At 45.4% G+C, this 10,343-nt stretch overlaps 1 protein-coding gene across 1 annotated transcript in view; it reads left to right on the forward strand.

Annotated features, from left to right (window-relative positions):
* slc38a2 (solute carrier family 38 member 2) overlaps window positions 1-10,049 on the forward strand; it is a 10,709-nt gene extending 660 nt beyond the window's left edge. The window contains exons 2-16 of the mRNA XM_062517949.1: window positions 865-993; window positions 1,157-1,232; window positions 1,342-1,457; window positions 3,286-3,359; window positions 3,517-3,609; window positions 3,860-3,932; window positions 4,807-4,889; window positions 5,021-5,079; window positions 5,706-5,870; window positions 6,003-6,082; window positions 6,238-6,338; window positions 7,047-7,171; window positions 7,405-7,549; window positions 7,680-7,777; window positions 7,895-10,049. Of these exons, the coding sequence (XP_062373933.1) occupies window positions 866-993; window positions 1,157-1,232; window positions 1,342-1,457; window positions 3,286-3,359; window positions 3,517-3,609; window positions 3,860-3,932; window positions 4,807-4,889; window positions 5,021-5,079; window positions 5,706-5,870; window positions 6,003-6,082; window positions 6,238-6,338; window positions 7,047-7,171; window positions 7,405-7,549; window positions 7,680-7,777; window positions 7,895-8,011 (1,533 nt within the window). The 5' untranslated portion in view covers window position 865 and the 3' untranslated portion in view covers window positions 8,012-10,049. The remainder of the gene's footprint in view (window positions 1-864; window positions 994-1,156; window positions 1,233-1,341; window positions 1,458-3,285; window positions 3,360-3,516; window positions 3,610-3,859; window positions 3,933-4,806; window positions 4,890-5,020; window positions 5,080-5,705; window positions 5,871-6,002; window positions 6,083-6,237; window positions 6,339-7,046; window positions 7,172-7,404; window positions 7,550-7,679; window positions 7,778-7,894) is intronic.
* The last annotated feature ends 294 nt before the right edge of the window (window positions 10,050-10,343 follow it).

The following is a 10,343-nucleotide window of genomic DNA, read 5'->3' on the forward strand; positions in this document are numbered from 1 at the left end:
TCAAATGATTAGAACCGCACCTCGTGTCAGACTGAGATCTGCATAAATAAATAAATAATTGAAGACCCTAGGATATAGTATACAATTCATGCTACTGCAGTCATGTGCTTCATGATTTAAATCTTGACAATGAAAAGATGGGGCGGAACCCATGTGGGATGTGTGGGCAGAATGTATTTATTGTCTTTTAATAACTTGATTTTCGCTTGCATCATCCTCATTCAGATTTGAACACAGTGAACAGCAGTCTAGGCGAATGTCGGTTAATGATGCAATTACGCATGGCACAAAGCTCTGCGCAAAACGGTTCCGTGCCCAAAGTCACACACGTGCCTGGTGTTTCAGTGATAAAAAAATGACCATGATAAAGATTGCAGTCAAATAAAATTACTTCATTAAATTGTCGGCTAACCTACTGTCAGTGGCCAAAGTGACAGATGCTTACATTCTATGGCCTATAGAATCTTTCTGCCATTTAGAAGTAATCCATGTAATCACCGAAGGCTAATGCTTGTCTTGGATATTTGTTGGGAAATGTAAAAAAAAAAAAAAAAAGCCATGGGATGCGACTGTCTGAAGGTTGGGAGACAGACACGGATGCCGGCTTGGTATTTTTCCACTCCTTCTGATGAGTCAAACCCCCCCTCCTCCTGACGATTCGTGGTCACATGACCCGATTTATGTGTTGCTGGGCTGCGGCGCTCGCCATGTAGCCTATTGATTATTCCTGCCGGGGGGCGGGGGGTGGGGGACTTGTTCGGTTTCATTCGGTTTCAATAAATGGAGAGGACTATGCGTGACGCATTAGGAATGAATGTCAGGAAGAAATAAACATCAATGTCCGCTCTCTTCCTTGTTCTGCAGGATGAAAGGAATTTCAAAAACAGAAATGAGCCGGCTGAACGTCGGACAGGATGAAGATAGCTGTGCTAGTTCAAATAGCAATGAATTCAGTTACCAGGACTGTCCCACGAAGAAAGCCCCCATTGGCAGGTAAAAAAGACATAGCCTATTGTATTATTTTATCAGTTAAGTCTGTCTAAATATAGTCATATGGTTGTAGTTCTCACAAACCATATTTCTTAAATCCATATTGCCTCAGAATTTGGCACCTATATTCTGTTGATATTCACTCCTATTTATTTTATCTCAACAGTCAATTTGATGATGCTGAGAGCCAGAACTTCCTGCCTAACTACAACCTGGACAAGAAAAAATATGTTACAGATTATGTAAGTGTCCAGTGCCTTCACCTGTGCACTTGTATCCTCACCTTAAACATTAGATTAAATGCTTTGTATTTAGGCTTTAAAAACTAACTCTGACTTCCCCTTCAATCAGGATCCTGGCTCAGCCTCCTTTGGGATGTCTGTCTTCAACTTGGGCAACGCCATTATGGGGAGTGGCATCTTGGGTCTGTCCTATGCCATGGCCAACACTGGCATTGCACTTTTTGTGTAAGTCCCATGACTTGTCATCTTAGTAGTAAATATCAATTGTATTGTGTAGCTGTCTTACATTATGTGCCTTTAAGTTAGTCTAACAGCCTTGTGGGCTCACTGAATACATTTGGTAGTTATGTAAGGCAAGATAATATAAGATGTTGGTGTTTCTATATTGTATATTATTAGAGATGCGTGTAAGAATAATGTGTGCAAGAATAATGTGTGTGGATGGGTGGGTGGGTTGCTCATGTGCCTGTGACCCTAAACATGAATGCGAAAACCCACATGACGTGACCTCTAGTCTCTACTTACTACTAGCCATTCACACATCCGTGTTTGATGAGGCTAATTGAAGTAGGTCACTTTCCTTTCAGCAGCGCAGTAGTAAGACGCCATGTTGCTCAAGTGGCCGTAAGACTCGTCTGGCCCTCACGCCGCCGTGTGTTTACAAACAGTGAGGGGGCCCATTCCGCCCGCGTGGCAGCACACACTCCTTCCCTGGCCTCACATGCAGAGTCACTCGGCTCGGGGGCCAAGCTGCTTAGCTGCGGCTAATCCCCCCCCACCTATCCCCCCCCCCCCGCAACCAGGGCAGAGCTGCCCATTGGTTACATAAAAGTCAGGGCAGTGGCAAATGGACAGCCGCAGTCTCTGCTCAGTGAAGACCTGGGCTGCGGACTGGCTGGCTCAGTCCCCGACAGGAAGGAAGGCATGGTGGAGATTAGTGGGCTGGCCATTTCAGCTGAATGAGTAGGGAGAGGAATGTCATTGAGGCTTTTATTTTCTGTGTCTTGTGGATAATCCCATCTGGGAATTATGGGTTTTGTTGTATTTTTTTTTTTTTTGGTATGATTTAAGCCTATCGATGACTTTAATTCTACCTCACATGACTTAGGTGTAATTTGACCCTCGCGGAAGACAACAGTAAAGAGTAGAACGAGGAAAGAACTTCTCGTAGGGCAGCAGAGCAGATTGATTGATTGTCTTTTAGAGAATGCACTAGATGTGGTTGAGCAGGAAGTTGGATACGTGTTGCCGCTCATGCAAAGAACTATGCAAAAGCGTGTGGGCGACCAGTGAGGCCACCCCACCCCCCCATCGCACCTCCCCCCCATCGCACCTCCCTTCACGTGTCTGTTCCACTGTTATCAGTGCAGGTGGCGGTGGGAGCGTGTTGGTGCGTTAGCTTAGCATCTGCAGAGAGATATGACTGCAGGAGAGATTAGCGCGCGAGGCTTAGTTTGTAAGCAGGTAATCGCCTCTGAGGCATAGCATGCTACACTTACGAGAGGGCGCGAGAGGGAGACCGCGCTCTGGCCCCGAAAAGTGACCAATAGCTAAGAGGCACGCAGAGGATGACCGGGCGGGGGGGGGGGGGGGGGTGCAGGGGGGGTGAGCAATGAAGAGGGATATTAAAAATTGGCACTGACATTTGTCCCTGGCGCCGCAGGACATCGACCAATGCCGTGTGTGTGTGTGTGTGGCGAGCCACCTCCCTGGCTCACCTGTCTAGACGTCCGATTTTCACACCCCTGCATCAAGCTCGGCGGGTGTGTGCGGTTCAAGCCGTGCTGACGAGGCCCGGGAAAATAAACAAGCCCCGAGTCACTCCGTCAGGGCAAACGCCATCTCTCTCTTCCCTCTCCACCCCTCTTGACAGCTAGCGAAGTGCTGCGCTTCTTCATTGATCTTCTCGAGCCCTTCTTTGACACACGGCTGTCCTGGCACAACTCCTCTTGCTGCAGTGGGCCTGTTCAGTGCCAGGCTCTTAGCTGCAGAGGGCTGTTTGTTGTGCTGGACGGGTAAAAGCTCATACATCTTTTATATGTCCTCTCCACAGGATCCTGCTGGTGGCTGTGTGCATATTCTCCCTCTACTCCGTTCATCTGCTGCTTAAAACCGCCAATGAAGGAGGTAAACAAGAGTGTAACATTTTCGTTCTTGTCTTGTCTGGAGTACTGTAGATGTGTGGAATTGAATCCTTTGTTAAACAGCACTTTTTAATAAATAAATTAATACATAAATAAATAAATCTGTGTTTTAAAAACGTTTGTTCACCTTTCTTCCTCAGGCTCGATGGTGTACGAGCAGTTGGGCTATAAAGCATTCGGGATGCCAGGCAAGCTGGCTGCGTCGATCTCCATCACTATGCAGAACATTGGAGGTAAGGACGGCCTGCCAACACCGAGGCAGTAAAAATGCTGATGGGATGCGGTGCGGCACCTTTATCTAAATGTCAGAGTTGCTCGGCCGACTCCCTGGAGGCGTCCCACAAATGGCAGCATTAATTCAGCCTCCGCGTTCCATTACGGACCAGTCAAGAGTCGGGGAGAAAGCTCCTCGGCGTAGAATGTGGCGAGTCTAAAAGACGGCAAAGATTTTTTAATCCTTCTCTTTTTGAACTCTTTCCACAGCCATGTCAAGCTACCTCTTCATCGTGAAGTACGAGCTGCCAATTGTGATTCAGTCATTCACCGGGAACAATGGGTGAGTGGGATTTCTGCTACACTGTAGTCGACGTGTCCAAATCTTGCACCTCAAAGACATTCTTCGAACTGAGCTGTTAGGGCGGATGGAAAAAAAAGAAAAGAAGTCTATGCAGGAGTCAGCTAAATTTGGAAAAGTTTAAAGGGGCCTGCTGGTTTGTGTCACACCACAACTGAGAGAAAAAGCGCCGCCCAGAGTTCCGTTCAGTCATTTTTAATGAAAGGAAAGAAAGAGAGTGCCGCAGCGGCAGGCGCTTAGCGTGACTGATGCAAGGGAGCGTTGAGTTCGACGTGATCTGAAACGTGCAGTGTGAGATAGGTGAATTGGGCCCTGTGTTTTGGCGCTGGAGAGAGAGGGGGCAAAAAAGCGAGGGTGGACAGGCCTGGTCTTTTTGGCACAGCCAATCAAAGAGGCCCTTTTGGCCCGGTCGTTTTGGCACGGCCAATCAAAGAGACCCTTTTTTTTTTTGTCCCAGCGAGCCCCTCAGTACTGCACAGAGACAGAACTTGGGATGACCTAATGCATCGGCGCTCATGAAACATTCAAACATGTTCCAGAGAACACTCTCACAAAGAGGAGACAGTCGGTGCTGAGATCCCGTGAGATGATAAGGGCTCTCGTCAGCCTACTCACACAGGGCCTGTGTGAACGTTAGCCTCCTGTTTTTATCATGTCATACCTATCTTTAAGAAGCCTTTGGATGAGCTTTGAAGTAGTCTGTTTTGTGCTCAGTTGTAATGTATTTACTGCTTCTAAATATTGTCGTTATTCTAGTGAACATTGTCAAGTATATCTGTACATTTTAGTGAGTACAAACAAATGTAACGTCCATGTCAAATAAGTGCTATTGTTTTTTTTGTTTTTTTTTGTGTAGAGAGTGGTATACCAACGGAGACTACCTGGTTATGCTGGTGTCTGTGTCGATCATTCTTCCCCTGTCACTACTGAGGAACTTGGGTAAGACTTGTTTTTCTTTCTTCCTCTATGAGAAAAGTGTGTGTGGTGGTGTGTAGCGAATGCCAGCTGCTAATGATAGATGAGGGCAGGGACTAAACATGACACTCACTTCTTGTTTCACTTACCCACAGGTTACCTTGGTTACACCAGTGGCTTCTCCCTCCTCTGCATGGTGTTCTTCCTGATCGTGGTGAGTTCTTGTGACAGCGCTACTTCCCCCCAAGGTCTTAGTGGAAATTTCCACTGGTGCCTTATCACAGACACGAGGGCACCAGTATCATTTCAATGTCCCTGAGGCTACTTTGTCTGGCGTAGACATAAATTGAACAGCAATAGATATTCAAAGTTTGTGGTCAGCCATAGAATATAGTATTGGTATAAAATGGGCATAGTATTGGAATAACGAACATAGTATTGTTGTAAAAATGTCACTTTTCTGAGGGTAGAATTGAAGGCCCTTGTATTTAAGAACTGCCTGACCTCTGCTCCTTCTCCAGCTATTTCACTGTGTCAGAGAGAGACGGGAAGAAACACTGTTCTTTCCATCATGTAACTTACAAATGCACGCCAGTGAGAATATAACTATTTGGGACAGGGTAGTGGTGCCAGTTGAATTGAAATGATAACGGCCAAGTGAGGTTGTTTGGATAGGGAAATGGAGCACAAAAGCCTTCGAGGGAGGAAAGGAGGGGGGGGGATTGCTACTGATGCTCATGTGATGAACACAGTGTAGCGTCATGGCCTGAACTGATTTGTAAACATTGATGTCATGGAGGGTTAGAACTGTGTTCTAAAGTGTCATTATTGTTTGTGTAGGTGATCTACAAAAAGTTCCAGATCCCCTGCCCGCTAACCAACGACATCCTCAATGCAACCATCAACGCCACCGTGACCCAGATGACGACTCCTCTCCAGAACACTACTGTTACTGACTACAGTGCTGACACATGCACACCCAAGTACTTCGTCTTCAACTCACAGGTAGGCACACATTCTTGCTTAATATTAAATATGTATTATAATGTATTATTATAATGTAATACACTTTGCTTATACACATTCTGTAGCAGCATTAATCGTTGACCTAACCTATCTCTGTCTTTCCTCCCTTAGACTGTGTATGCTGTGCCCATCCTGACATTTGCCTTTGTGTGCCACCCAGCCATTCTGCCCATGTATGAGGAGTTGAAAGAGTAAGTGCAAGAGGAACTCACAATTCCATTCAGTTCTCTCTCTCTCTCTCTCTCTCTGTCTTCATCACTAGGCTTGCAGAGCTCGTTTAGTTTCAGTACACGTTGCTGCTTTTTGTCATGTTTCTAACATTCATCTTCTCCTCTGCCATCTGCAGTCGTTCCCGCAGGAGGATGCAGGGTGTGGCCAACGTCTCCTTCCTGGGAATGTTCATCATGTACCTGATGGCCGCCCTCTTCGGATACCTGACCTTCAACGGTGAGTTCTTTTTTCCGAGCCGTACTCTGCCCAGAATAAACACGACAGGCGTGCACTGCGCGCGCACATCCTGTTTAAAGGTCCTGGAACATTTTTATTTGTTTCATGGGAATCGATTTTGTTTGTAAGACACAAGCCCGTGTTTGTTAGTGTTTGGTCAGAGTAAGGGGAGGGTGGGAGTGGGGGGGGGGCTGACGCTAGGAACAGACCCAAAACAAACGAAAGTGAGAAAAGGTCTGGTGGAAACGGTGACGTAGGAGTAGCGTTCTGGAGGAACGTGGGTCTTCCAGGCTCCCCGCTCACCTGGGACCAGGTCCGCTTACATAAGCGCCGGGGAAGAACCGAGGCAGCGCGCAGCTGTCCCCGTGGGTCAATACTGCCCGCTGTGTCTGCATGCCAAGGACGTAACATGATGTATTATTGGATGTTCTTGTTTCCACGGAAAATAAGGGATTATGCAAGGCAAGGCTTTCCTATACTGGAGGAATCGGCGTGTTTACGTGTGTGAGATGTTGTCCGATGCTAAGGACTTTGACCCCAGTCAAGGCCGTAGATTGAAAATGTGCATTAGGGAGTGGTAATAGGCCTATGTTAGAGTGTAGTAAATGTGTGACCTTGTGAAAAAAAGTTTTAAAAAAAGTAAAAGTAACGTCTGTGAGAAAATGAGTGCGGTGTTCTGATGGGTGCTCTGATATCTTGTGGTCACAGAGCACGTGGAGCCTGAGCTGCTGCACACCTACTCCAAGGTGTACAAGTCCGACGTGGTCCTGCTCATCGTCCGGCTGGCTGTCCTGACCGCTGTCACCCTGACTGTCCCCGTTGTGCTTTTCCCCGTAAGTGTGGCACTGGCCACTCATGACTCCTACTCAGCCTTTACACCATCTTAAAACACATACCGTAGTCATTCCTATATCAGGCATAGACATCTGGTGGTTAGTTTGCCAAATTACGGACACAAACATATACCTTTCTTACACGGATTCAGGTTATTTACGTGCTTTTTTGAGTCACGTAACTGAGTCATATTTGTCATGAGTCATCGCTAATGGCTGCCTTCTCTCCACAGATCCGCACCTCAGTCAACGCCCTCCTGTGCGCCTCCAAGGAGTTCAGCTGGGTTCGCCACACCATCATCACCATGGTGCTGCTGATTGGCGTCAACATCCTGGTCATCTTCGTGCCCACCATCCGTGACATCTTTGGCTTCATCGGTAAGTCCGGCAAGAGGCTGTTCACTAGGAGCCATATTGGTTGTCTTGGTGGGGCAGGGGGTTAGGTAAGGAATGTACTGTAACATGTAAAGTCCCAGCAGAGTCTGACCGGAGTATCTTCTTCTTTCAGGGGCCTCTGCTGCTGCTATGCTCATCTTCATCCTGCCCTCGGCTTTCTACTTGAAACTGGTCAAGAAGGAGTCCATGAAGTCCATGCAGAAGATTGGGGTAAGAAAACATTGCTGGTCCTGTAAAGATATTTTATAGCCATTCATGTGAAACTCACGGAGGAGAGACCTTGGCAGCGCTGTGAGATGACTAAACTCTTACTGTTTGTCCCATCAGGCAAGTATCTTCCTGGTCAGTGGCTTCATCGTCATGATTGGCTGCATGACTCTCATCATCCTGGACTGGATCCACCAAGCGACTTCCAGCGAGCCACGTGCTGACGGTGGCCACTAGTAGGCGCTGGTCTCGGAAGGGTAGAAGCACTACAGATACACCTGCTTGGAGCAAGAGGTCGGCACCTAACTGCTCAACCCCTTCAGATGAATCAACACAAAAGATCCGACCGCTTAAAAACTGCTACGGTAACGAAGAAGCTGAAGAGGAAGAGGAAGAGGAAGATGCTGAAGAATAGTGTTGCTCTCGTATGACAGCACAGAGCAGAAAAACTATACCATTCTGAAAGAATGTCCTGAACTTTGTACAGTATGCTGTTAGGCCACAAAGTTGGTATTATGACTTTTTTTTTTACGTTTACGTTACGTGCTTTATTGTCATGATTTTCATTTTTGTTTCATTGTTTTTTTTTTGTGTTATGATGTTTTTTCTTTATTTGTACATTTTTTTTAAGTAGTACTGGTACGGTTTTATCTTATGATGGTGCCTCACTCAAAGATTGTAGTCAACTTTTTTAGACATTGCTGCACGCATTCAGGTGATTATCGGAATGTGGGCCTTTTTTGTCTTTAGTGTTCTGGATTGGCTTTGAGTTGGATGACATAACCCAAGCCAGTGTGAGCCTGGTACTCCAAAGAGGCAAGAGCATTGAACGCAGACCGCACACTCTACTCAAGGCAAAACTACAGAATTTGTCATCTTTTTTTATGGTTGCCAAAACTATTTCTTACTGGTGTTTGTATATTTAAAAGCACTTAGTATTCAGCACACATGTGAACGTTTGTCAGCGCACACAGATTGCTAGACAAGATGAACAGTATTTGTTACAAGGTCTTTTTGACCTTGTTGACCAACTTTACCTGTAAATTACTTCAATTATGAAATGATCAAAAACCTGCTTATTCATAGTCGCTCACTGGAAGCTGGGTGTGAAATAGCCAGTGATTTTCTTTCCTAAATAACTGTATCTCACTATGTAACCTTATCCATGAATCAGGCAGAAACAAAATGTCGAATACTAGTTGCTCAAAGTTTAAGACTGGACACGTTTGCTGTTAGATCTCCCACCAAGTGAGGAGCACTACTTTTTTTTCTTTAAGGAACAGTGACTCCTTTAAAGAAATTTACATTTTTTATTATTTAAGCCACATGCTGTGGTTGTAATGTACCTGTACAACTTGCAACGGAAAAAAAACAGAAAGACTGTGCTTTTTCTTAACTGTAAAACCGCACATAACCAAAAGGAGGGTACGTTATACTGACTCCCGAGCAGGGCTCTAACCCCTGTAAGTGAGGCATCACCGCAAGTTTGTCACCATTGCAGTGTTTACCGTTGGCAGCTTCTCATTATTGGAACACTCAAACGGAGAGGGAGGGAGAAAAAAAAAACAACGAACAGAGCTTGATGAGAACACGTCATGTCTGCTTGTCACCTTGTTGTCTGCCGCTTGTGCCCAGAAATGTCAGTTTTGCAGGCACATCGGGAGTGACCTTTCATTGTGCTTCCAGTTGCTAACCTCAAACGACAAATGTCATCCAAAATGTTATTGTCCAGCATTATTTATGAGAGAACATCAATGTAATTTAATCTATTTTACTATATTTATATAATGTACATATCTGTAAATATGCTTTATTTTGTTTGAGCTTTTTTCATTTTAGTGGCAGTTAAAAAAAAAAAAAAAGACTTTTGAGAGCTGTCAGAACATGTCACTAGTAGTCTCGTCATGCCCAAATTAACATGCCCTCGTACTGGTACGGAACAATACAGTGGCTGTCCACTACCATGTGTCCACTGCTGCCACTGCTAGCTCTAACTGTGCTACTGTTACTCTAAACTCAATCCTACCTAAAAAGTCAATGGACGTGGTTTACATCAGTCAGTTGGTGTGCTGTTTGTCACGCACGATGAATCGGCCAGCACACTTTGTTCACTGTTAAAAATGCTGTACTCCTCTGTAAGGCCTGCGAGAGTTTGAAAGCTATCTCATGACCATGTAAAGGAGAGGGCATCCCTACAAGTGCTACACTCTTGTTTCAATGAAACACTATGTATATCCTGTAAGAATTGTCAAATTAAAAGTCCAAGATAACCAAACTGATGTGTGTGTGTGTTGGCATGGTCTCTTTGTTTGATCAAAACACTATGACGGATATGGGGGGTGTAGATAAACTGGTTGAATTGCCCTTACCTATCTCTGTTTGCAGTGTAAACAAGATTTCAGCCATTTGAGTAATGGCTTAAATAAATATTTATAAGATAAAACAAAAACGAAGGTGTGGCATTATGACCAGACCTATGGGATAGAAAGAAATGCCTGGAAAGCGCCGGGTATCCACGACACCATGTCATTGTCAACCAGAAATAATGACAAAACCTGAGTGGTCTTTG

This window comes from Sardina pilchardus, chromosome 17, assembly GCF_963854185.1.
Source record: "Sardina pilchardus chromosome 17, fSarPil1.1, whole genome shotgun sequence".
Classification (NCBI taxonomy): domain Eukaryota; kingdom Metazoa; phylum Chordata; class Actinopteri; order Clupeiformes; family Clupeidae; genus Sardina; species Sardina pilchardus.